This window comes from Aspergillus terreus, genomic scaffold (genome assembly GCF_000149615.1).
Source record: "Aspergillus terreus NIH2624 scaffold_14 genomic scaffold, whole genome shotgun sequence".
In the NCBI taxonomy this organism is placed as follows: Eukaryota; Fungi; Ascomycota; class Eurotiomycetes; order Eurotiales; family Aspergillaceae; genus Aspergillus; species Aspergillus terreus.
This window is the reverse complement of record NT_165937.1, coordinates 696,953-722,059: the sequence shown is the minus strand read 5'-3', so window position 1 is coordinate 722,059 and position 25,107 is coordinate 696,953. Positions and strand designations below refer to the sequence as shown.

The following is a 25,107-nucleotide window of genomic DNA, read 5'->3' as shown; positions in this document are numbered from 1 at the left end:
ATAGCGTCATTGAGATGGCTGTTGGACTTGTCATAATCATGTTGATAATTGTCTAAGTCTATTCTTTCGTTGGCTAAAACAACAGGGTATTAAAGTATCCGAGCGTAAAAGTGCGATGCAATCCGACATGTCGTTGACTCCACATGTCTTTCAGGTACCGTTCAGCAGCACGATTGAACTCGCGTCCGCGGGCGTCTATCAGCGTGGGCTTCACGCTCCAACTGCGCACTCGTCGTTTACAATTGCACCCCTGGCATCCCAGCTCTGACGACTTGCTCCACGCCCTCCAGTACTGGTCTAGCGGGTCTGCGAAGCGACAGTCGCGCGCGCCGCAGTTGGCGATCTTCTCGTCGATGCCGCAGCATTGGTCCTGTGGACTGAGGAACAGCTTCGCAAGGGACCGCGGCGACTGCCGCAGCAGGAACCAGGAGATGATGCTGTACTCGTTCTTCGCGTCGCGGTGCCAGTCCTTCGGGCCGTGCTGGAGGAGCATGCGCTCGGTCAGCTCGCGCAACATGCGCAGCGTCGCGTGCAGGTCGATCTGGGTCTGCTCGTCAAGGTGGCTGCGGAACTCGAGCCGCCGTCGACCAATGTCAGCTTCCTTGTACCCCCATCGGATCACGGCGTAGACGTGGCTGGCGTGCTCCTGGAACGACCTCGTCTGTTGCTGGTCATGGTATTCGTCCATCATCTGCGTGAGGACGAATAATCGCTCCGCCAGGACCGGCGTCGACGGCCGTCTGCTCTGTTCTGGGTTGTTCTCGATCTCGCGCGATATGTCCGACATGTGGAAGAGCACATACAGCCCCCGTTCCAGACGGTGGGCGAGCCGCAGCTCTGCGGTGAAATCCATCTCGGAGCTCTGATCGGGTGTGAATGCGCCCCAGACGGTGGGTACGATGTGCCGTGCGAGCCGTCGCGCGATGTGCTCACGTTCGGAGTATCGCAGCAGACGGTGGATCGTCATCCCGGCCTGTTCTCCGGTCCACGGATCCATGGTCAGGACAGGGTCGAATGCGCCGCCGGTCCCCTGGAGTCGCATGAACCAGCCGCAGATATGCGGTTCAAGCATCTTGATGGTTTCATAGGTGGCTCGGTTTACTAGACACAGGCTCAGGATTACAGTCAGATCGCCGTGTGTGATGATCTGGAAGAGCACATCGGCGACTAGCCCGAACGGCTTCGCCCGGATTGATGACGGCCTTAACATCTGTGGGGCTACAGGTATTAGTGACGGGTATGTGAGGGAGCAAGCTATCCAGAGATGAGAGACGTCCTTACCCGTCTAGTTAAAACCAATAGGCTCCGGAGTAATCTGGCCGTGGCGACGGTCCAAAGTCGCGGTGTCGCTTGTTTATAACCGCCCGGACGGGGTAATTTCATTTGCTGTAAGGGAAATGCGCAGTATATATATTTTGCTGCTACATGGAGACGGTGTGACGCGTTGATGGAGGATTATCTCCGCACCCTCACTGGACGCAGCATGCAGGCCGGAAGGAGAACCACCATTGCCATCTGAACAGTCCTTGGGCGAAAGCATATAAAGAACGCGGTAGACCCCCTTTTTAGAGGGTACACTGAGTACGTTTGACACGAGACTTTCTTTCATCTGCAGTCTGACGGCACCGCTGCGACCCGCCTATACGGGAATGAGTGCACGAGTCCCTTTGAAGGCAGCAAAGCGGTTGGGAGATCAATTGTCTTGTGGCTGATCATGTCGCCCATCGAGCGTGATGTCCAGCGCCACCATGGAAGAATTCCCGTTGGTTCGAGAAACTATCCCTTCGCAGGGTTCAATAGTGCGATCCGTCGCCGACTTCCGGAGGATTTGGGCGCAGACTCAGTTTTGGGCCTGATGCGAAACGTGTCGACACACCGGAGGGCCAACATCTGGACAACTAGTCACCTGTTCACCTGATGGATAGAGAAGCTGCATGAATCCATCATGGCGGAACCCGTGGAGAGTGTTGAGGTAGAACAGTTCTTGGACAACTTGTAACGACGTCCAGACTTTCCGCTTGTTTTCCCTCCGCAGTGGAGCCCTCCGGCTAAACCCAATCGGGGAGGGCAAACGCCAACTCCAAAAAATTTCTGGAGAATCGATCACCACCCCACGTCGGTCACAAGTTATCTTTCCATTTGAGCGTCCTTGTTTGTGCCTTCGCAGCGCAGATCGCTCCCCCCGAACGCATGCCCCGGCCACAGACCCTGCCACTCGCCGACGAGTGGACGGACCCGGACGTCTACGTCGACGCCCTGTTGTCCTTTGCGACCTCCTCCGACCTGTTCAGGCACCTTTGCGGCGGCGTGCATATACTCGATTTCCTGACCCGCGAGCCTGACCTCTACGACTCGCTGTTGCCGGCTGAATGGCGGGCCTTCTTCGACAAACACGATGTCCAGGATATCCTTGATCTGCTCCTGAGGGAAGACATCGCGCCTCTACTACAACAAAAGCAAGGCGCGGGAGAAGCTGGACAAAATGAGGGAGCGACGTGGCCAGACGCACCAACCAGCCTCCTCGAGTACATCCAGCAGATCCGGCGTTTCAGCTTGAAGAGAGACTTTCACCCGCCGGGGCAGAAGACCCCGACGATACCCCGGCATATCGCTACCGGGATGAATGTCAAAAAGTACCATGAGGTTGCGCATTTTTCCCGATACGTCGACGAGCTGTGTAAGACCGTGGACGAACAACGCGGCGAAGCGATCACGCATGTGGTGGATTTCGGCTCCGGACAGAGCTACCTGGGCCGCACTCTTGCGAGTCCTCCCTACAACAGACATATTGTCGCCATTGAACGGACTCATCAGTTTATCAATGGCGCAAAAGGAATGGATATCTCGGCCAAGTTGACTGAGAAGAAGGTCGTCAATATGTACAACAAGCGAGCGCTGACAGGGAGGATAAGACCGAAGAATCTCCCAAATGCCCCTGCGGAGACAGAGACTCCCCAAGAGTCTGCAGAAGAACCACAAAACAACCAGCCGCCGGAGGGACAGGAAGATGGCGAAGATCTCACGATGATCAACGTGTTCCGCGATATCAGTCTCATGCCCGGGGAGATTGGCGAAGCCCGCCATTATAATACCAAGAAAGTAAAGCCCGCCGAGGAAGACGATGCGAACAAGCCTAGAGGTGCCATGGAATACATCGAACATGAGATCAAGGACGGATATCTAGAGCCGATCATCAAAGATGTGATCGAAAGCCCCCCTGCCGGATCCGAACAGGATAGTCCTGCAAAGAAACACGAGGACGCAAGGGTCATGGTTGTGTCACTGCATTCCTGCGGCAATCTCCTCCACCACGGTGTCCGATCATTAACGCTCAACCCATCCGTCAAGGCCATCGCCATGATCGGCTGCTGCTACAACCTCGTCACGGAAAGACTGGGCCCTGCGACGTGGAAGCTCCCCATTATGCGCACCTCACACCCGCGCCTAATCAGAGACGCCGTTGCGTACGACCCACATGGATTCCCAATGTCGAAGCGCATGGAAGATTTTGAGCACGACAGCGGAAAGGGGGTGAGAATCAACATCACCGCGCGATCGATGTCTCTCCAGGCGCCGTACAACTGGGACCGCGAGAGCAGCGAAAACTTCTTCACCCGTCACTTCTACCGCACGCTTCTGCAGCGCATGTTGATGGATCGTGGCGTCATCCAGAAGCCCTCCATCCCGACGGATCTATACTCCGCCGATTCAACCACGTCCCACAGGGCGGAAAATGCGCTGGTTGTTGGATCGCTCCGAAAAACCGCCTTCGTTTCCTTCCCTGCGTACGCTCGCGCCGCTGTGGTGAAGTTAGGCCGTGATCCAGTATTTGGTGAAACCGTCAAGGCCAAGATGGCGGACGTCGACGACGAAGAATTGGATCGCTATGTAGCCAAGTACTGGCACCGGAAGAAACACCTCAGCGTCCTGTGGAGCTTGATGTCCTTCAGCGCTTCTATCATCGAGGCCATTATCGTCGTGGATCGGTGGCAGTTCCTCCGGGAGCATGACGATATCAAAGACTGCTGGGTTGAGCCGGTGTTTGACTACTCGGAAAGCCCGCGGAACCTGGCTGTCATTGGCATCAAGAAGTGATTACTGCTAGGGACATGGTACACATACGATCTAGCAACACTCATTCAAAGCCTGCCTTGCGCTCGTGTGGTAGCCGAGCATACTTATACCATCGGCGCCATTCGTCACGGTCGCATACGATGACCGCCAGGCGGCATGTGACGGCCTCCACGCCGCGAACTACACAAAGAACGATTTACGCAGAACAGCCATGACGTCACGTATTGAATTGGAACGACAAGCGATGATAGACGACACCGTTGACATGTCTGCATAGAGTCAACGTATGCTTCTGGGTAGAAAACTCATAGATATAGAACTGTGAATGATAGAGAAATGCTTGCATCTTGCACGGTAAAGAATGTTGGCAGCCTGGGAGTCACCTGACAAAATATTACCGAAAGGAGTAACCGCTCGGTGGTTAATCCTCGGAGCCCGCGGATCCCGCTTTCTACTACGTTGCGCTCAATCTCTTAGACCCCCCTCGTCTTTCTCTTGAATCTCGGAATGTCACCCGACAAATATCCCTTACAGTATCCATTTCGCTTCCTAAGTCATGGAAGCCGAGGGCTCCGAGACTGGGGCCAAAGAGTCCCTGGTGAGGCGCGCGGTGAGTATAGCCGGCCTTGCATACGCGATGCGTTATCTAATGAGAAATCCTGTAGTGTGACCAATGCCGTCTCCGCAAGGTATGCTGCATTCCTGATTGTAGTAGGATCAGTAGGCTAATTGGGCCAGATACGATGCGACAAGCGATCACCGTGCTCGAATTGTCGTAGTTCCCAGATTATTTGCCGGTCGACTGGGGCCGGCCAGAAGCCCCAAGAGCCACGAAGGAGGGTCTTGATATCGAGTCAATAGTACGATGGGCCTATCACTAGGGTCAATACCTGATTGGCAACTAATCGTCTCCCAGCGAAAAGAAAATTGACCTGATTGACGAGCGCTTGGGGAACATTGAGGAAATTCTCCATGACTTGAGGTCTAGCGCGTCCCCAAAGGCGAGCAGTACGCCGTACTATCCACTGCCGTCAGGGTCTAAGCGAAGGACCTCCTTCACTTCTAGCCCTACAAATACTTTAGACCAACATGAACCCCTGCCTGCATTTGAGGGGAGCTCCTCTTTTACCGCTCACTCCGCCTACGCCAGTCAGTTCCTAGAACGTGCCGTCTCCAAGGGCCAACTGCAAATGTCCACCCCGAAGATGGAAGCGGCCCTCTCGACCCTAAAGCAGATTGTAAATCTGCAGGACAGTAAAACCCACTCGACGAAACGCAGTGACTGGCTTCCGGGCCGGAGAGTGTCCTCTTCGTTACGGGAGCTGCCTCTGCCCCCAGTGGACATCGTTTTGCCAATATTGAGAGAAATCAAAGGTATTTTCCCACACACGGAACAAGGAAAGAGGTACTGAAAAGCTGCAGAAAAGCCTTTGCCTTGGATGCAGGGTATGCCCTTCATTGGAGCCGACCGTTTGATTGAGAAATGTCGCGAGGTCTTCTTCGCTACCGAGGACTTTTCAGACGAGGCTTTTATCATAGCCAACGGAGGACTGTATTTTATATTCGCCGAGTGCATGTTCGGGGACAAGGATAACAAGAGGGAAACCTATCGAAAATGTATGGAGATCGCTCGCACCAATCTTCATTATGGCCTGGCCAATCTGAGTCTCCTCATGCCGGCAACCGCGGATACAATCACCGCACTTGCTCTGGGCGTAAGTCGTCCGAAGCTTCCTGACATCTATCCAGCTGACTTCTTAGGCGATTCATGCTATTGAAATATCCAAGCCCTCGTTCGCCCTGACTCTCACTTCGACTGCGTCTCATCTGTGTCAGACCCTGGGTTACCATCGGGTATCGTCAATGGAGCATGATACCGAGAGCGTCAGGCAGGATAAAATTAATCTTTTCTGGACAATTTATTCCATCGACAAGGCCTTGTCTCTTCGGTTAGGTCGCGCAGCTACTATACAAGACTATGACATCTCCGTTCCAATAACCCCATATATTTTTGGGAATGTGGAACCATGGAGCACCATATATACTCTATGGATCCATCACGCCAGAATACAGGGGAATGTGTACGAGCAGCTCTACAGCCCGAAGGCATTGAATCAGCCCGAAGAACAGAGGGTGATACAAGCGCGTAAACTGGCTGCTGACTTGCAATGGACGGTGATGGAACCCCACAAGGTATGTTTGACGAACTTAACTTGTGCCTTTCTACTAACAGCTGTTGCAGAGGGAAATCGATCGCGAAAAATTGACTCCCGACGATATTATTGCTGTCAAGGCAGATGAAGTCACCCATTTCGCGCTCCTGACCATGATATACAGAGCCATCCCGGCACAAGACGGCTCTTCGGGGACGTTCATCAGCGAGTGCATCGAATCAGCTCGGTCCGCCCTCGAATGCCACCAGCAGTCTATGGAAATGTTGAAGGAGCGGAATGAAAGCCAGATCGTCCTCACATATCTGCATTGGTAAGTAGATTCCCGCCAGATTTCTCAACGAGTCAAAAAGACCAATCGCATCACCCGCAGGACTATTCTTTATTCACCATTCGTCCCCTTCATCGTTCTCTTCTGCCACGTGATAAATTCCTCCTCCGAGACAGACCTACAACGACTGGAAGAGTTCGTCGCTTCGCTGCAACCAAACTGCGCCCTCTCCGAAGCAATCTCCCGACTGTACCGTCTCTGCCAGGTACTCAGCAACATAGCAAAACTGTACCTCGAAGCAAAGGCTCAGACACAAACGCAAGAGGACCAGGCCATAGGTCAGGAGTTTGATACATATCTCAGCGCTTTGGGGCTGGCGCCGGCATCGGTTGAGTACGGGGATTCTAGACCAGCCACGGCGAGAACTGTCCCGGCGGGATCTACAGACATAATGCCAGGCGTGGAAACCCAGCTCCCGCAAGTAGCGCCATCGGCCTTGCGAAACTGGTACTCCGGGAATCAGCATATGATGGGATTATTGGAGGAGGATCTATCTCTGTTTGATCCGTCTGTTTGGTGAACGGCTCTTGAACTTGGCATTGTTCTAACGAAGCGCCTGGTATATATGACATAGAGACATGTAGTTGAAGAGTGCGTTTTGCCCAAGTGACTGAGCACGTACTCGAAGTATGAAGTAAAGGTCTTATAGTGTTGAGATCTGGACAAGATGCTACGTTCACGGGCAAGCAAGATATATTTTGCACGTACGCGGTCCGACCTGAGCTACTCTAAGCAATATCCAGTGGCACCAGGGCAGGAAAGACCCCCCATTCCAGAGAAACCGAGCCTTTTGCCAGCATTCCGTACTATGGCAGGTACAGTATGCCATTGGCCGATTCCCATCTCAATTGATATAAGTTTGCATCTGCAGTCAGTCCGAGTCCCATCATAGAACAGTTTACACGACCAACTTCAAATATGGAGTATTGCTACAGCTACCTGCTTCCGTGGATCGTTGCCCTGTGATGACGCAGAGGTGACCAACTACCATCTACCCTACCACCACCGCAACTGTCTTCATATATTTATGAAAATAAGGATACAAACGTAAAGCTTACTGTATCCTGACGTGTTGCCTCTGTCATGGTCCGTGGTGGCGACGGCTGGATATATATATATCGGTTTACTAAATGATGTCATAGTCGAGTCCAGGGTTAAGGTATATTAGAACTACGGGATACCGTTCAAGATCCCAACACACTAGTGCATACGCTGTTTCATTTTGCAGATTCAAAATGGACGAAATCAACGATAAGCACGGACAGAGCATTTCCCCCGGAGACCATGTCTTCACCAAAATACGGGGAGGCCGGCATGAAGGCGAGGTACCAACCCAGCATATTAAGACTGCAGGAACCAGTGGATGCCCTAACAGTACATTATAAAAGGTCGAAAAGATCGTCAGAACAGAGGAAGAAGCGGAGCAGGAGGGGGTAAAGCATCCACCAAAGGTAGTTCTCCCCTCGTTCTGCGAGAATCTTGCTGATAACATGAGAAGGTCCTATTCCACGATCAACGCGGAAAAAGGGTTGCGCATAACCCCGGGACTTTGGAAAAGATCGAGGATTGATCTAGCATGACTGTATTTTGATTTCGATGAGGGAAGATATTTTAATAACACAATACATTCTTGAAAGGGTGCAAGTTGATAACGAAGCCCAGCCATATTTTTAGATATCGAAGCAATTTCAATCGGCCGCACTCATATGCCCTTTGTGGCGTAGAAAATGAAACCAACACAGATGCTAGGCATTGTATGACACAGTCATCACTTCACTCAGTCTGATTACTATTCACTAAAGTAGAAAGGCGGACATTGCCTGTCAATCAAAGTAGCAAGCCCTTTGCGGAGCCCAGTAGACCATTGACTTCTAAGCCATATCCCTGATTCCAACCCGTCTTTGACTGACGTAGATCACGAATTTTCCAAAACAAGGAACCCTACTTCCGGTCAGCATATAGATCACGCACACACACAGAAGGAGACGTACATCGTAGACTCCCCGTAGATCTTCCTTGTAGATCTTACCGTCCTTCTGAATCAGAAGCCATGTTGTTCCCCACTCGAAGAACGCTGCTCCCCACTGTCTCTAGTCAGCGATTTGGAGCCTGCTTTGATTGGAGATCACCTACCCCGAATGGATCAGCTGCGCAGCGATGACCGTGCATGAGATGAAACATTTCCCATAATGTTATTGCGCCATCGTTGTCGCTATCGTACTTGGAGAAGAGATTCTCAAATGCTTGCGGAATGAATCGTCCTTCCGGGTCGTAGGTGCCACTATCGGAACCGTGCTTGGCCTTATGAATGCTTGGGACATATACTCGGAAGTACGGATCCGGGAGCCAGCTATATGCCAGTCTCGTAGGGTAGGAGAAGTTGATATTGATGATGAGAACGGCGAGGATGGAGAAGATGATGTTGAAGCCTAACTCTCGAAACCCGACATAGACGTCCCACGGGAAGATTTGCCCGTCGCCGTCTCTGTCCCAAAACAAGACGTGCTGCTGGAGTGGTGTCTGTGGAAGATGTTCTGATTAGTGGTGTGCAATTTCGCAGAAGACAGGGGAGGTCCATACGTATTCCTTCACGCCTCGCACCCATTCTCGGTCTCCGTCGGGCTTGTCCACCGAAACGGCTGCATTGCCACGAGCAAGACCGGGACTCTCGATGAATTGGTCAGTGTAAATCGCTGGTAAGCGTTCTGACGTGACGTGGCTATTCCTGGCCACTATTTTGACCCCTCCGTCCTTTTTGCCCTCTTTGATCTCTGCGATTTGGCCCTGACCCAGGGCGGTAGGGCTAACTGATGAATTAAGTTCCTCGTAGGAAGGCATCTTGAGGATTCCGGGATTGTATGAGTAGCAGTTCAAGTGTGTTATTCAATGAATGTCCAGAACAAAGACGTGTTGGCAGACGTTCAGCTTGTTTATATTCGGCTTCGTATATGCTTGACGTCATTCTAGATTGGGGGCTCATTGACATCACACGATAAACATAAGGAACAAGATAGTGTAAAATATGAGACTGCTTAATAAGTGGATCTAGACCTTCAGACTTTGTTATCTTGAAGCGGTGGTTATCGACATGTGCTTCGCAGCGACCATTAGGTTTGAGTACTGTATACTGTGTGAGAGCTCAAGCTGCGATGCGGATAGAATATTTATTCCAATTTGCATTTCATTTTACAAGTAGAATAGAAGCATATGTCGGAGCTTTAACCGTAGTATCTAGTAGGTGTCAATTCTTTGAGGCTGGTTTCGTATCAGGAGCTCCCCGTAATAGTGACATCATCGCAGGACGTCCCTCCATAAGGCCGCATGGCGTCCTGAACAATTGACCGATCAACTCACATCATTTACAAAGCATGAGTCCTGTATAGCAACCATGTTTATCCTCAATATTCTCCACACAATCGCTGACTACATCCTGTCTTGGGTCAAAATGGTTAGTTCTTGTATTCGGCGAAACGACCACTCAGATTAACTGACGCTTGCGATCTCCCCCAGGCCCAGAACAGGCAGATCGGGTGGTTGACAGTGGACCGTAAGGTAAAACCTCAGAGACAGTCGGATGTAGAAAGACATATTGACCCCCAATCTAGACAGGAAAACTGATCCGCGAGCAGCAACCGCTTATGAAGAAGATGAAATTAATCCTCCTGTTCAATCCCTTGATGGAATGGCTCGACACGACACACGCAATGCGTCTATACATGCACAACAAAGCCATTGAAGAAGGTACGCCGCGCGCTGGTAAAGCGAACAACCGACTGACTGCGTCAAGGGGAGCGGGAGGCCACGCCCGGCTCGAGAAAGCGAATCAAAGAATTCGTAGATTTCTATCATATCGATATGCACCAGTTCGAGCCATCAAATGTGGAAGACTACCCTACATTCGAAGATTTCTTCACGCGCGCGCACAGGCCAGGGTCGCGCCCAATCTACGAGCAACATGACCCTTCGGCTGCTGTTGTGGTTGCGGACTCGCGGGTGGTGACTTACGAAACCGTTGCCCAAAGCAAAAAGCTGTGGATCAAGGGCGACGAGTTTACAATCACGAACTTGGTGGCTGACAAGCAGGTCGGGCCCCGGTTCGATGACGGCGCTGTTGCCAGCTTCCGCTTGTCGCCACAGGATTACCACCGCTATCATAGTCCGGTCTCTGGCAGGATCAAGCTCTTCCGGAGCATGCCGGGAGACTACTACGAGGTGGATCCATTTGCACTCCGTAGTAAGCTTGATATCTTGACACGCAATGCTCGCGACTACGTGGTCATTGAAAGCGAGGAGTTCGGGGATGTGCTTTTTGTGGCTATTGGTGCTTCGCAGGTTGGGTCGGTCAAGTAAGTGATGGTTGCAGTGGCTCTTGAGCTTGAAATGTACTGACCTTAGCAGGATCCATGAGCAATGGCAACAACCGGGAAGTGAGATTCGCAAGGGGGACGAACTAGGTTTATTTCAGTTTGGGGGTTCTTCGATCATCGTGGCGTTTGAGAAAAACCGCATACAGTTTGATGATGATCTGCTTCGATTGAGTGCCCAAGCCATCGCGGTGGATGTTGAGGTTGGAATGAGTCTCGGGCGAGCCACCAAGGCGTAGTACACGGAAAGACAGGTTGAGAGCGTATGTATCATTATTAGTTCCTGTTGTGCAATGTCTCCTCCCCCAGTGTGACTATCTATGGTTACTCAGGACAATCTATGTATTATAATGGCTTCATTAGAACTCAGAATATGAGAGTGGGACAACCGGAGATTCCAGGAATTGTTATCGGCTGGTTTGTCAAGATTCCTGGACAAATCTATACTGCTCCTCGACAGTCCGAAAGCTTGGGGTATAGGGGAGATATATGCACTGCTGCTGGACAGACTACGGGATGGCTGAACATTTTGTCTGTCTGTCTTGATGTATGTCGACTACATGATAATATGGACTGTGAGTTCTCAAGCTGAAGTTCACCTTGGGATTGTTTTATCCATATCTAAGATCTGTGAGATGCATACTAGGACAAAAGTTGAGAATCAACAGCTACATAGAGCAATAACGGGGGAATAGACTCGATTCTGACGCAAAAAATTTTTCTTATGCCCATCATACCATCAGTCGTGTCATTGAAAGGCACCGGAAGACAAACCCGAGTCGCAGTATATATGACCTCATAGGGGTACATATGGCCCAGAATATAGCTACTCCTCAAACAGCCCCAATCTCAACATGGAGCAAGAAATGGCCTCCTCCCCAGTAATAAGCAGACCGACCTTCCTCCCTCCTGCAACAGAGCCCTCCACCAGAAAGGTAATCCTACAAGTCGGCGAGCAACGCTTCACCACAACCCGCGAGACCCTCCGCGAGAGCACATTCCTCGCCACCCTCCTCTCCAACCACTGGAACAGCACGCAAGAAGACGGCTCCTACTTCATCGACGCCGACCCGGCGCTCTTCGCGCCCATCCTGCAGTATCTCCGGCGCGGCATCTACCCCGTCTTCTACGACCGCGTCCGCGGCCACGACTACGCGCGCTATGCCGCGCTGCTCCAGGAGGCGCGGTTCCTCGGCATCCGCGATCTGCAGACCTGGCTGCAGGAGCGGAAGTACCTCGATGTGGTGCGGGTGGAGATGGTTCTGAAGGAGCTGGTGGACTTGAAGCCGCGACAGGCGGCCGGTGATACGGAGTGCGAGTTTTATCCTGCGTGGGTGGAGAAGGTGGTCTATAAGGTTCCGGATGTGACGCTGGCGCAGGGGATTAATCATGAGCAGGTACGGGTGTTGGATGGGATGGTTGTGGAGAAGAGGGTGGTTTTTGATATGGAGAAGTGTGTGCGTGCGCCGCGCATTGAGCCCTGAGAGTACTATGTGGTGGTTTCTGTTGTTGTTCTGCGAGGTCAATTTGTTACGAATCATATTCTGTCTGTTGTATGCCGTGGTTCTGAGCTGTAGGACGTCGGTGTCTGGTGTATGCGAGGATCTACAAGCTACAAATCCCGAAATACAAATGGCAGAGGATGTGAAGTTAAGATCTCTTTTAGCCTTCAAGCGGGTGGAGGATCGGCGCATCAGTATGATATGTCACCTGCAGGGACCATGGAATCCACAAGGCTTATCGTAAGGCTCTATCCCTCGCTGAGAACGGTTGATTGAGTGTTTGTCGTAGGACACTACTGATGTGTATCTGGAGTGCACGTCCAGAGCGCTATACACCTGCGGAACTGAATCCCGGCCAATTGCCTTCCAGTGTAAACTTTTATTAAACAGTCAGTTATTATTACAAAACAACAAGATGGGTATAGAAACGCCAGCCAGCATCATCACCATCATAACGACACGACAAACCACTCCAAGCCCACCCGGCTCAAGCAGACTCACTCATGAGGATGGCCCCTCGCAGACGAAACCTCCGTCGTCACATTGACCGTCTTCATGATCCCAAAGCCCGGCGCCCGCCGCTGGTGCGACGGGCTCTGCTGTACGGTGGTCTCGACCTTCGGCTCGCTCTGCACATTCTGCACGAGGATATCCTGGTCCGACCCGGGCTCGAAAAAGCTCATCCGGCTTCTGCTCCTGTTGGACTTTTGCGTCTGCGTATTCCGGCTCGGGTGCGCGTATTTCCGCAGCTCGTAGTCCGTGTTGCCCGTGTACTTGTTGCTCGAGTATTCCTTGTAGGTGCGGGAGATGAGGGCGGACAGCGCGGGGAGGCAGGCGCAGATGACGCCGATGGCGATCTCGGCATTTCTATCAGCGACACAAATTAGCCACTTTTCTTAATCCAAAGGTATAAGGGAAGACATACCCGAACATGTTGATGCGCATAAACGCCCAGGTCCCGTCGGCCGACTGCCCGGTGAACACGATGAGCACCAAACGGATGATACTCGAGGCACAGGCGAGTCCGCCGGCGCCGAGGATCGCCATGACGCGCATTTTCTTCTTTGTCGGGAGTTGTAGGCCGAGGGTCAGCGGCAGGGGCAGGATGAGGACGATCATGTCACTGACGACGCTGACGACGGCGTCGGCCATGATGATGGAGGACTGACCCAGGCAGGTGCCTGGCGTGTCGGTGTCCCAGAATTTGGAGATGGGGCTGCAGATGCGGATCTTGACGATGACGGCGGGGATGTAGTAGGCGAGCATGAGGGCGAGGAAGACGTAGATGAAGATGACAGATTTGCGAAAGGGGCTGAATACGCGTGTCATGATCCAGAGGAGGGACATTTTCGTGAGGAAGGCCGTCGGTCCGTACATGACCATTGTCACGTAGACGGTCTGGGGAGTTAGTCTGGATGGCTGGGATGGCGTGCGAGGGTAGAGGTACCTTCTTGAAGGGAATGAGGTGCTCCTCCGGGACGTCGTCGATATGCAGTCCGCCGCCGAAATGGCCCACTGGTGGTGTTAGTAGTAGAGGAACTGGGGGGTTTTGAAGACGTACTGATCAGAGCAATGACGGAGTAGCAGACTCCGAGGAACTATACAAGCTGATTGTTAGAGAAGGTCAAGGTGGTTGAAGATAACCCTACCCAAGCCCCGGAGCAAAACCCTGCCTATGTCAGTAGTTATACAACTCAGATCAACGGCGAACTTACAGTCCTCCTTCGTGAAGCCATTAAGTATAAAGGTCCGAGTGTATACGCGTAGGATAAAGAAGATAGTCGTGAAGATGATGCACAACGATTGAGTGGCCTTGTTCCATTTCTGCACCGTGTCGTCGATGGAATCTGAGGGCTCGGGGGCATCACGCCCAAGTAGAGGTACATAGGCCATGGTGGATGCCATTGACGCTGGACGGCCATGCATCGGGCCATGAACTTAGGGTCAGGTCAGCTTAAAATAGGAAGAGCTGCGCGCACAAAAAGGACAGAAACGATGTATCAGATACGTATGCAGGCTGTTTACATGGACATTTATTGATCTGTTGCGATCTGTACCCAGAGTTCATGGATATTTTGCTACTAGCCCCCCTCCCCCTGAACCTTTTAACCCAATGTCACCCCAAGTACCGTGAAGATTACTCCTTTCCCCTTAGGATGACCATGAGCATGGTTCTAAGTGTGTTTTCCACGTCTACTCCGCAGTACTCACTCCGTGATTGGGACATCGGTTCCAGGCCATTGGTATAATGGTGAGACACCCTAATTGGATATGGAAAGGTACCGCCAAGGCAGTAGGCATAGGGCAGGAGGAGCAGATTCGTTCTCATGCCCTTGTTAGCGCTATATACTCCCTGTCCAAGGCCCACATGGCTGAACTCAACTGCTTACGGCCGAGGACCTTCGGTTCGTCTATTTTATGGCCAGATTGATCCGTCAGGTTGCGACAGTAGTCCGGACGCCAGGAGTTAAGCACACGGGAGCGGGAGGTTAGTTGATGTTCCGATGGCGACTCTCAGTATACTAGTATATCATTGTCCGTGTATTCAGCCTTTTGTCTATCAGATCTCTAGCCCTATTCCGCCACCTCGGTTGCTTGTTTTCTCCGCTCGATACCGGACGAAACACCACGTGGACCTCGGGGCCGATGGGCAGTCCGTTCGGCAGGTTCACAATACTCGACGCACGCAACGGTAGCACTGATCGGTTCATAAGAATAGAAAAGGTCATATAGTAAACATCCGAAAACATCTGATAATAAGAATAGGTAAGAAGAATCACAAGCACTCCTGCACGGGCGGGGCGGAACCCACTTGCCGCCCGCCGATGGGGGCGGACTAACGGGGACGGGTGGGCCGTTGAGCATATTACGGAGGTAGCATTACCTAGGGACTTAGGGAAGACGAAGTCTAGATTACATGATCCCTGCCACGCGATATCAAGATCAACTCAGTGGGTCCGCAGAGATTTCCCTATTAAGGAGCCTCGATGAGTGCACCGTAGTCAGTCTACCGTTAGACCGCCTTACGGCCCACTTGATGTCCCAGCATCGGGACGAGAGTTGAGCCCGTGAGGACCCAAGAGTGCTGTTCGGGAACCTTGACGAGAGCTTGCTGATGGACCATTTGCGCCAAGCGTGGGATCAGACCATACGCCGTACGGAGTAGTCAGCTGCCATTATATTAACTGGTTTCATATAGGCCAAAAGTACCGCCGACGTGTCTGTTGCCCTATCGGGTTATTTGTTGCCTGTAGATGCTGCAGCAGGATGCTACGGTGGGGATCTGTGCAGGGGGATGAATCCCACTATCGTGCCATATCTCGTTCGTTTTATCCAAATAGATGAGCTCTACTGAGTAGTTGTCAACATGGAAGAACAAGTCCTGGCCCCGATGGACTAGGGTTAAGCTCATAGAACTTGTGCTAAATGGTTCGTACCAGAAGATCTGCCTAGCCGAGAAAGTACTCCGTATAGTTATATTCGAAGTACCTTACGTCCGGACAAGCCGATTCAAATGTGATCTATCAGAAAATGGCCATGATGTTTGGCGGAGAAGATACCCCGCCGGGCATGTTCAACGGTACCGACGCCACAAAGAAGCTCCAGCGTTGAAGATCCTGGCAGGTGCGCGCCAGGGCCTCCAGGTCGAACAGCTCCCCTACACCGCAGATCAGTAACGACATCCAGGGGATTGCGCAACAACGCTCAGGGTAACGGCCCAACATACCGATGGGCATTCCCCACCCCGCGAGCACATACTCATGCAGGAACACCTCTGATTGAGGGGGGTATACCTGTACCGTGCCGGGCAAGTCAGTCAAAGGTCATCGCCACGGAGAGATAATGCAGTAGGTTTCGCACCTCCCAGCTTATCGCATCGCTGGCAATCGCCGCAAATCCCGAATCCCACAGCCACCGGAGCATGTCGGTCGTAGCCTCGACCCCCGCATGCTCGGGGCTTGGGTTCTCAGAGTACTGCTGCTTCTGTGCCGGTGTCATGAGCGTGTCCCATTCCTTGGTCACGCCCACGCGGACGAAGAGGATATCACCCTTCTGGAAGGTGAGGTTGCATTCCTCGGCGATCTCGCGGAGATCCGACAGGCGGACCTGATGTGTCGAAAAGGTGCTGTACTTGATGCCCTTCTTCTCGGCCCAGGTGGCGTAATCGATCAAGACGCCGCGTCCTAAAGTGATAGGTGAGATGATAAACCGGGTCTTTCGCACATGGGGAAGAGTCCAGATGCAAGGAGATGAAACATACCGGCAATTCCCTCCCGCGCCCAGTGCTGCATGCCAATCCGGTCATTCGTCCGGTCATTGATCTCTTCGGATGTCGTGCCGCCGTAGAACAAACGCTGCTTCTGTCCAGGGACAGGCTGCGAGAAGTGCCGCAGGCCATCCCACTGACTGCTCTGTTCTAGAACGTCCCTCGCGTCAACGGGGATATTCGGTGTTCTGCATTGGATACAGCACGAAGTGACCTACGTGGGTTCATAGTATAGATATCATCATAGGCCACGCCTCCCAGGAGGGGAACGATCCTGTGCTCACATGGCTGGCGGTTCAAATTAGGATAGTCGAGCTTGTTCAGATCCCATCCCATCGTCACTCGTCGGCCGGTTTTGATCTCGCTGGCGGCGGCCTTCGCAACGACTTCCGGGGTCAGGATGGCCAATTTCCCGAGCCCTTCTTCATAGCTGCCGGGTTTTGCAGGCCACACTTGTCGGGGGTTGGGGAGTTCATCAAAGGGGATATCAAACGGCGATTCGTCGATTGTCATGTTGGTCGATGTACTCTGCAGCAATATGCCGAGTGACTGTTGGATACAAAGATACGGGAGTTTGAAAGGCGCCCCTGGTTGACACTTGCTTTTCCCTGGCTCTTGGACAGTCGGTTCTTAAATGAGCCACTGAACGAGGATAACAATCTCCACCTTGGAGCTCACATCCCGAAAGCCGTAGAGGGCCCGTCATGGCTTTGCTTACTTGGTCGGGAGCATGGACCTGCCAGTGGCATAGACTAGTGAGCTGCATCTACCCCTCCATATGTATGTACGCCGTATGGTATGGGAAAAGATTTACATGCCGGTCTCGTTGGACAGAGCAATGACATGAATCAGGCCATGCCAATCACATGTGAGGGATCTTTGGTGTGTCGCTCGAGAAAGGCATGATTTTCGCCTGTTCTGTACTCCGTAGGAATAATCCGTTCAGACATGGCGATTCTTCCCAAAGTGTCTAGCGTTGATGTCCATCTGCACACTAAATAGACTAGCTAGCCCCATCGTGCCCCCATAATCAACTCGAACAATCACCTAAAGTTCCCGCCCCCAAGGCCTGGCTAGCCTAGACTAAACCTTGGGCAACGGCGCTGTCTCGACGCCCGGTGGAGCCACCACGCCCATGCCCCGATCCACTCCAAGCTATACGGACGGAGTACCTACTACCAGTTAGTCACAGAGTGCCACGCGGAATTGCCATTGCTAGACTTCGGACTAATGCACTCAAGGTGGACGTCGACCGAGCTGCTGCTCTCTTGCTGCGAAAGGAGGGGTCTAGGGATTTGGCCTGGGCTGTCCTACATACGTCGTACGTCCGTCCTCCAACTCTCCTTGCCTTCTCCTCCACATTGAAAAACCCCGGAGGTTTATAACTGGAGACACAAACCCTCAATCTCTGTGAAACTGTATCGCAAATCTTCAGAATTGACCTGTCACTCGATTCCTGAGCACAGCTCCATCACCGCGTCTCCATCGAGGCAAACACGTTTCACAGAAACAACCAAGCACCATGGGGACGTTCGGGTCTCAAACTAGCACTTACAACAGGCTGGTCACCGTGTTTGTTGCGATTGGATCACTGGTCAGTACTTCAGAGCTATGGAATCTATCATCTTGCCATCTAACCCATCTCCAGACATACGGTTATTGCGCGTCGATCATCTCCAGCACGATCGGTCAACCCGGATGGTACACCTATTTCAATCTCCCTGCCGAGGGAGAACCAGGATATGCGGCAATCACCACCCCAGCCATCTCCACCGCCAACGGCGTTTTCAGCGCCGGCGGTGCCGTCGGGGCACTGTTCATAATGTGGGCGTGTGATTACTTCGGTCGAAAGGTCAACATCCAGCTGGGCGCATTTTTCTCCCTGTTCGGAGGTGCCCTTCAGGGCGGCGCCAACTCGCTAAAGTACGTGACAACGTACCCCTCGGTCCAGCCCTTGCATGTCCTTTCGTTTCCCTAACCAATGGCAGAATGTTCCAGGCTGGCCGCTTTGTCTGCGGTCTCGGCATCGGTATCCTTGTCACCGTCTGTCCGATGTACCTCTCGGAAATGTCGAGCGCCTTCCGTCGTGGCTGGCTGGTGGGCCATCATGCCATCTTCCTGGTCTTTGGATACATGCTTGCCGGGTGGGTCGGATATGCATGCTACTTCGCGCAGGATAAGCTGGGCACGTTCGGCTGGCGGTTCCCGCTGTGTCTGCAATGCCTGCCGCCGCTAGTGTTGCTCGCCGGGTCGCCATGGCTGCCGCGGTCTCCGCGATGGTTGATTTCTAAGGGGAAGCACGAGGAAGCAAAGCGGGTGCTTAACCGACTCCGGCAGTCCCCTGATGATCCGGAGAATATCGTCGCCAAGGAGGAATACTACCAGACGGCGGAGCAGATCCGTCTGGAGGCGCAGCGTCTCTCGGAGTATGGAACCGTCTGGAACGCGGTCCTCAAGAAGAAATCATACAGGAAGCGGATGGCGATCGGGTTCCTCACGCAATGGGGTGCGGAATTCGGTGGGCCGTTGATTATTGTAAGTCACTGTGTAGACTTGGGAGTCTGCGTGCTTACACAGGATAGAACAACTATGCCGTGCTTCTGTACTCGAACCTTGGCATGGAGGGCGGCATGCCGTTGCTGCTCAGCGCTGTGTGGTTGACCACTGCAGGTAGGACGATGAGAAGTGCCCCAGGCTGAACAAGCATCGACTGACACTCTGCCAGGTGTGATCTACAACCCGCTCGGTGCATGGCTGCACGACAAGGTCAATTCCCGACGAGGCATGTTTATCACCGGATTCATTGGCATCGTCGTCACCACGTCGTGTCTGGCCGCCATGACCGCGGAGTATGCAGGCACCACCAACCGCGTTGGCAACGGCTTTGGCATCTTTTTCATATATCTGTATCTGGCGTTCCAGGGGTACGTCTGCCATCTCAATCCCTATCCCGGTCCCACTACTAAGTCTTTGCAGAACCTGCTGTGACACCACCATGTACATCTATGTTTCAGAGATCTTCCCTACCGAGATCCGCCCCATTGGCATGGGCTTCTCGCTGTTTGGCCAATTTGCCGGTGAGTATCACGCTCGTTCTCAATCTCGCTACGCTTCATACTGACATAACAGCTACGATTATCCTTCTACAAACCGCCCCAATGGGCTTCGGCAATGTCGGCTGGAAATTCTACCTGGTCATCATTTGCTGGTCGGCCTTTTTCATCCCAGGTGAGTCTTAACGTCTCTTGCTGATGCGTGGCCGTGCTGACCTTCACAGTAATCTACTTCTTCTTCCCTGAGACCGCCCGCCTGACCCTGGAGGAGATTGCAAAGAAATTCGGCGAAGAGGTGGCTGTCCATATCACTGATGCCCCGGACGAGGAGAAGGTCCGTATTGAGCGGAACCTGGCCTTGAAGTACGATGATGGTCCTGGCCAGGCTCAGGCACCAGCTGATAATTCTCATGGAGAGAGTTCCAGTCCTGACCTGTCTGCGGATGGCCTCCAGGAAGCTCCTAAAACGGGCTAATCCTAGTCTGGCCTCTGCTGCATGAGTAGGTCACCGTATATTATGATACCCTTGATTGACTGCAACTGCCCTGTGGTGTGCTGTTCCGGTCGTGGAATGTTCGCCGCAGAGTGCAATTCCCTGGTGGATAGATGGTCGGTCCAAATTTGGTCCAATCTCGTTGCCTCCTGTTTAATCAAAAGCTTTTACTTTATCCTTACTCCAGATGTCCATGAGCCGGCTTGTTTTGATGCTTAGCATGTTAGACGAATCAAGTTCCAATTGAGCTGCTGCTTGTCTGCAACCTAACACTCAAGTACACCGTGGCTCCGGTTGAATCCAAACAAAGTAGATCTTTCTCCCTCATAATTCGACTGGAATCTTTACCCCTGAAGTTTCAAATACCGGCAAAGTCAACTGCCAAGTTATGGCCGCATCAGGTTGGATCTCCGGACTCGTGAACGTCACGAAGCGGACCGTCTTCTGGAACAGCCACCACAACCAGAGAACAATGCAGGGGCAATCTCAATCGCCTTGTAAATTATCTTTTGTCTTTTTGTGTCTTGCATTAAATCATACATTCTACCAATTTCTCGTCCAGCGTTTCGGAATTCTCCTGCATTGCTGCTGCTGCTGCTGCATGATAGTGCATGGGAGCAGTAGAGTCTACTATGACTATCGGACATCCTCGCATACACCGCTATAGACTTCCGGCTTAATATGCGAGCTGGATTGGACACTGCGCCGTTCCACGCGAGCTGGGCACGATGACTGGGATCGGAGAGGTCTGCAAGCCAGCCACGCGAGTCTATTTCCGCCCAACCATGCGGCGTGCTGACAATCGAACAGGGGGACCCTGATATGGGCATTGCGCTGCTGGCGATAAGCAACGTGCTCATGTTCGTGGCTTTGGTGGTCATCGTCACGAGGGTGGTCTGTCGCTTTTGGGTCTTGCAGACCGAAGGGCTGGACGACTGGTTTGCGCTGCTGGCTGCGTTCATAGCGTCAGCGATGGTCATCACCATGTCGATAGGTACCGCAGTCGCGACTTTCTTAAGCCGGTACTAACGATATGGCAGGCGTCGCGAACGGAACGGGAAAGATGGAATGGGATCGCGATGTGGACGACGTCGTGCTCGCCAAGGTAGCGCTCCCACCGTTCGTCCGTCGTATACCTAGGTAGACTAACGGCAGCCAAGCTCCGACTGGCAACGCAGATACTCTACACTCTCGCCAGCACTTTCATCAAGATCTCCATCCTCTTCTTGTACCGGCGGATCTTTCCGAACCTGCGAATCCACATCTACGTGACGATCGGCTTCCTGGGCGCCATGAGCCTCGCCTTCATCTTCGCCGCCGTCTTCCAGTGCAACCCCATCGCAAAACTATGGAGCCCGGAGAACCAACAGAAACTGTCTTGTTTTCCGCCGCTGGCGTTCTGGTGTGACGTCTCCGCGGTTTACGTCGCGACCGATCTGTGGATTATGGCTTTGCCGGCGCGGACCATCTTCGGTATGTGTGGTTGCGGGTTGTTGTGTGGGTTGCGGCTGACTGTTGTTCGTGCTGTGAAGGCCTCCAGCTCCCACGGAAGAAGAAGGTTTTCATCATGGGGCTGTTCTGTCTGGGGATCTTGTAAGTCTCCGGCTCGTCTGTGTCTGGCTGGTGGGGGAATGCACTGACGAGACGATAGCGCATGCGGCGCGGCCATCGCGCGCTTGGTGTATGTGGTCAAGCTGTATGTCGGGCACGACCCCTCGTGGGATGTCGTGCCGGCGTATATTTGCTCGATCGTTGAGATCTCGCTGGCGTTGGTCGCCTGCAGTGTGCCGCCCCTGCGTCCGGCTGTGATTCTCATTGTGGGCAAGATTTCGTGTTATAAGAGGAAGAGCATCAGTGACGTTGAGAGCCCTCCTGATACCTGATGTATATATCGATATAGACACTACACGTGTCTGTAGAGCAAGTTATATTTGAGGCTGCCGTGTGACAAACCGAGTTAGACAAAGGCACTTCCCACATTTACTCTGCGTTGATCATTTTGAGTCTTTTGATCACACTATGGAACGCGTCCACTGAATCAGCAGCCGCCGCCTCTTCCCTATCAAAGAGACGGGGCTCCTTGACCAGCATCTTTGCTAGCCACCAGTATTCCAGGCTGTACGCCATGAACCCGGAAGAGGTCGTCTCTGGCGGGTCCGATCCTCGTTGAAATTGTTCCCACAGTGATTTCCACCTATTAAGCGCCCGCTCAACAGGCATCAACGCCCCGGGAATATCGATGCAGCTCTGCAGCCCTTGGATGTCGAATAGGATAGAATGCAAAGCTGTGGCCTGTTAGTACGGGAACGTCATTGATCTCGATTGTAGTGAAAGGCCTACCGCCGATTAGAAGAAAATGCGCAAAGAATGTGTCGATATGCGGGCGCAGCTCTTCGAATCCAGCCGGCTCGTCGCTCGTCAACTGTTGAACAGCCGATTGGAGAGTCCATACGGGCCGACGACGGGGAGGATCGGACGAGCGAAGGTTCAGCCTGGTCGGGTCGACTGCGTTGAATAGGGCATCCTGCTGGGGAAGACCGAACTGTGCTTCGGAGATTCGGAAATGGGGAGGCAAGCGAGAGAAGATGACAACATGCGTGTCAACGAGATATATCCACGCCATGAGCCTGTCATCAGTCAACGGATTGCAGTAGATTGATGTAGTGTGGGACGGTGACGACCAACCTCACAAGCGTCTCCTTGTGGATATATTCCCGCAGATTTGACATTTCATCATCAAGGACGGTGTCGTTGACAGCCTTGGTCATGCCCAGCAATCGAACGATGGACACTAATGCTGCAAATCGCTGTGTTCGAACCCGTCTCCTGACCTCCAGTGGGCCCTTGAAACCCTGTAACATGATCAAGATCGATGCCTGGATCAGCTGGATATTGTCCGCCGAAGGGAACGGATTCTCTTCCTCGTATAGAATACGCCGAAATTCAGTACCCTCAAAGATGCAATATTCAGTCGCGTGGTAGAACTCCTCTGCAGCGCCAGCGTCTTCTGGGGAGAGGCACGTCGCGCCAATAAGCAAGACTGCTAGGACCAGGTTAAGAGACGTGGTGTTTATATTGAACGAAGCTCTGTAGATAATCGGATTGCTGTTGTAGACTATGTCAAAAAACGCATTGACAAACCGGATAATGTTGTCCTTGGAGAAAAACAATCGAGCCCTTGCTCGGCTGAATTTCCTTCCTGCATTTGGGGCTGGAGACTGTTCCAAATGGACGATAAGCCGGTCAATCGTCTCTGCTAGTCGTGCATCTTCGTCCGTGCCGTACATGAGGCTCGATGGCTGGATGGGCGGGTCCACGGCGGCGGAATCGATGAAAGCATAGAAGAGGAACGGCCAGGCGTCGACGACTTGGTCGGACGCCATCACGCTGCCGCGACGCTCCTGGTTCGCGGTTTTTGGTATTCTCGCATTGTGCTCGGCAAGCATGTGGTGGAAGTCGTACGCTGATCGAATTGTGGGGTTTGTGTAGTCCAAGAGGAAGGAGATTGGGATCCGCTGGGGGTTTGACGTCTCTGATTCTTCCATTGTGTCTGTTTGCTCGTTACAAGAACTGGCAGACAACTTCTGCGCAGAGGTATATGAGCAATCTAGCCGTTTGTGAAGACAGGTTTCGCATGGACATTCGCCGTCGCACGCTACGCGAGCCTGGGCACATGTGTTGCATGCTTTGCGTTTCCTGCCGGGCTTTCCTAGAGGTACTGGCCGAGTGCCCTTCTGCTTACAGGTTCGTGAGTGTCGAAGCAAAACATCACTAGACTGGGGTCAATTTGATGTAAAGGTCATACAATGGGTAATAGTACCTGCGGATGAAGGTGCGATGACAAAAGGCGCAACTTGCAGGCCTATCTGTGGTGTCTGAAGAGTTTGTCAGTTCCGGATCTAGGACGAGTTTTCCTCCACCCTTACGAGTAGCGTTATGCCGCCGCAGATGACTGGCACTAGAGTAATGCTGACCACATTGGTTGCATATGTGTTTTCGGGTTGACGGAGGGTCCGCCATGGTGGTTTTGAAGATCTGGAAGGGAAGAAGAGGATGTGGAGGAGTTTGGACAACTTCTTGGCGTGTTGCCACTTGGAACATCATATCGATGGCCGCTGCATGACATTGAACCCGTTATAACCACAATCGTCGTGAAAACTGACCCGACTGATTCATATGACTTCGAAAAGCGAAGATGGATCGCTCTTTTGTCAATGGAACTAGTATATCTCTCGTACCCATATAGTCGGGAAAAACCCACATCGTCGGGGAATCCCACTGCTCCAGAGCCATAATGCTATAGTCCCAACAATCGAATCCATAATTCTTCTGCTACTCTTCTAAATACTGCTTCTGAGCTGTCTTCCTAGCTGGCTCATTTTGTAGTCTTAGAGAAGGCGTTTCCTTTATACTCACTCTACGTGTCAATACACTGGCCCTATTGAAGCAATGGCTCCGAGATTCAACTATAGCATGCTACACGGTATGTACGATGAATCTTTTACTTTGACTCACTTCTAACAACGACATAAGGGCATCCACTCTCGCCGCATCTCGTTTCCCTCCGACCACGGCCCCTTATATCAAGCTTCATCCTCCAGCGCCATCGGAACAGCCGTCCTTCTTCCACATCAACCGCCACCGAAGCGCGCAACTCCCTCGCAAAGCAATTCCCAAGCTCCAAATCCATCCAAGCTACAAACCCTCCGCCGTCAAACGCAGCAGAGCATGTCCTGTCAGTTATACCCCAAGTCGAAAATCTCCCAAACCCAGCTAACACACCCACCAGAACCACCCTCGACCAAATCGTGAACTGGGCCCGACAAGGCTCAACCTGGCCCCTCAGTTTCGG

The 25,107-nt window shown here is 52.5% G+C and overlaps 11 protein-coding genes across 11 annotated transcripts; 6 read left to right on the top strand and 5 right to left on the bottom strand.

Annotated features, from left to right (window-relative positions):
* Positions 1 to 73: 73 nt before the first annotated feature.
* On the bottom strand, positions 74 to 1,540 carry ATEG_09264 (uncharacterized protein; the record flags this gene model as incomplete). The annotated part of the gene is made up of 2 exons (XM_001217885.1): positions 74 to 1,218; positions 1,468 to 1,540. 2 exons carry the CDS (start codon positions 1,538 to 1,540, stop codon positions 74 to 76), a joined length of 1,218 nt encoding a protein of 405 aa, XP_001217886.1.
* Positions 1,541 to 1,945: 405 nt separating this feature from the next.
* On the top strand, positions 1,946 to 4,095 carry ATEG_09263 (uncharacterized protein; the record flags this gene model as incomplete). Its single annotated transcript, XM_001217884.1, has 2 exons — positions 1,946 to 1,972; positions 2,173 to 4,095. The coding sequence occupies 2 exons, from the start codon at positions 1,946 to 1,948 to the stop codon at positions 4,093 to 4,095; spliced, it is 1,950 nt and encodes a 649-aa protein (XP_001217885.1).
* Positions 4,096 to 4,630: 535 nt separating this feature from the next.
* ATEG_09262 (putative C6 transcription factor) lies at positions 4,631 to 6,562 on the top strand (the record flags this gene model as incomplete). The annotated part of the gene is made up of 6 exons (XM_001217883.1): positions 4,631 to 4,684; positions 4,740 to 4,763; positions 4,998 to 5,448; positions 5,497 to 5,789; positions 5,836 to 6,267; positions 6,317 to 6,562. 6 exons carry the CDS (start codon positions 4,631 to 4,633, stop codon positions 6,560 to 6,562), a joined length of 1,500 nt encoding a protein of 499 aa, XP_001217884.1.
* A 1,841-nt stretch (positions 6,563 to 8,403) lies between these two features.
* Positions 8,404 to 9,414, bottom strand: ATEG_09261 (caleosin family protein; the record flags this gene model as incomplete). Its single annotated transcript, XM_001217882.1, has 4 exons — positions 8,404 to 8,517; positions 8,568 to 8,660; positions 8,710 to 9,096; positions 9,157 to 9,414. The coding sequence occupies 4 exons, from the start codon at positions 9,412 to 9,414 to the stop codon at positions 8,404 to 8,406; spliced, it is 852 nt and encodes a 283-aa protein (XP_001217883.1).
* Positions 9,415 to 9,964: 550 nt separating this feature from the next.
* Positions 9,965 to 11,624, top strand: ATEG_09260 (uncharacterized protein; the record flags this gene model as incomplete). The annotated part of the gene is made up of 6 exons (XM_001217881.1): positions 9,965 to 10,024; positions 10,182 to 10,317; positions 10,364 to 10,922; positions 10,975 to 11,143; positions 11,221 to 11,487; positions 11,595 to 11,624. 6 exons carry the CDS (start codon positions 9,965 to 9,967, stop codon positions 11,622 to 11,624), a joined length of 1,221 nt encoding a protein of 406 aa, XP_001217882.1.
* Positions 11,625 to 11,794: 170 nt separating this feature from the next.
* ATEG_09259 (BTB/POZ domain-containing protein) lies at positions 11,795 to 12,424 on the top strand (the record flags this gene model as incomplete). Its single annotated transcript, XM_001217880.1, has 1 exon — positions 11,795 to 12,424. One exon carries the CDS (start codon positions 11,795 to 11,797, stop codon positions 12,422 to 12,424), a length of 630 nt encoding a protein of 209 aa, XP_001217881.1.
* Positions 12,425 to 12,939: 515 nt separating this feature from the next.
* Positions 12,940 to 14,335, bottom strand: ATEG_09258 (putative integral membrane protein; the record flags this gene model as incomplete). The annotated part of the gene is made up of 4 exons (XM_001217879.1): positions 12,940 to 13,309; positions 13,368 to 13,861; positions 14,092 to 14,111; positions 14,158 to 14,335. The coding sequence occupies 4 exons, from the start codon at positions 14,333 to 14,335 to the stop codon at positions 12,940 to 12,942; spliced, it is 1,062 nt and encodes a 353-aa protein (XP_001217880.1).
* Positions 14,336 to 15,966: 1,631 nt separating this feature from the next.
* ATEG_09257 (uncharacterized protein) lies at positions 15,967 to 17,222 on the bottom strand (the record flags this gene model as incomplete). Its single annotated transcript, XM_001217878.1, has 5 exons — positions 15,967 to 16,100; positions 16,170 to 16,236; positions 16,304 to 16,626; positions 16,704 to 16,859; positions 16,928 to 17,222. The coding sequence occupies 5 exons, from the start codon at positions 17,220 to 17,222 to the stop codon at positions 15,967 to 15,969; spliced, it is 975 nt and encodes a 324-aa protein (XP_001217879.1).
* A 1,009-nt stretch (positions 17,223 to 18,231) lies between these two features.
* On the top strand, positions 18,232 to 20,237 carry ATEG_09256 (putative MFS sugar transporter; the record flags this gene model as incomplete). Its single annotated transcript, XM_001217877.1, has 8 exons — positions 18,232 to 18,303; positions 18,358 to 18,632; positions 18,698 to 19,244; positions 19,292 to 19,379; positions 19,435 to 19,633; positions 19,686 to 19,786; positions 19,839 to 19,937; positions 19,987 to 20,237. The coding sequence occupies 8 exons, from the start codon at positions 18,232 to 18,234 to the stop codon at positions 20,235 to 20,237; spliced, it is 1,632 nt and encodes a 543-aa protein (XP_001217878.1).
* Positions 20,238 to 20,983: 746 nt separating this feature from the next.
* On the top strand, positions 20,984 to 22,138 carry ATEG_09255 (uncharacterized protein; the record flags this gene model as incomplete). The annotated part of the gene is made up of 6 exons (XM_001217876.1): positions 20,984 to 21,001; positions 21,066 to 21,193; positions 21,296 to 21,374; positions 21,416 to 21,728; positions 21,788 to 21,848; positions 21,907 to 22,138. The coding sequence occupies 6 exons, from the start codon at positions 20,984 to 20,986 to the stop codon at positions 22,136 to 22,138; spliced, it is 831 nt and encodes a 276-aa protein (XP_001217877.1).
* A 750-nt stretch (positions 22,139 to 22,888) lies between these two features.
* On the bottom strand, positions 22,889 to 24,548 carry ATEG_09254 (Zn(II)2Cys6 transcription factor; the record flags this gene model as incomplete). The annotated part of the gene is made up of 3 exons (XM_001217875.1): positions 22,889 to 23,989; positions 24,182 to 24,207; positions 24,494 to 24,548. 3 exons carry the CDS (start codon positions 24,546 to 24,548, stop codon positions 22,889 to 22,891), a joined length of 1,182 nt encoding a protein of 393 aa, XP_001217876.1.
* Positions 24,549 to 25,107: the final 559 nt, after the last annotated feature.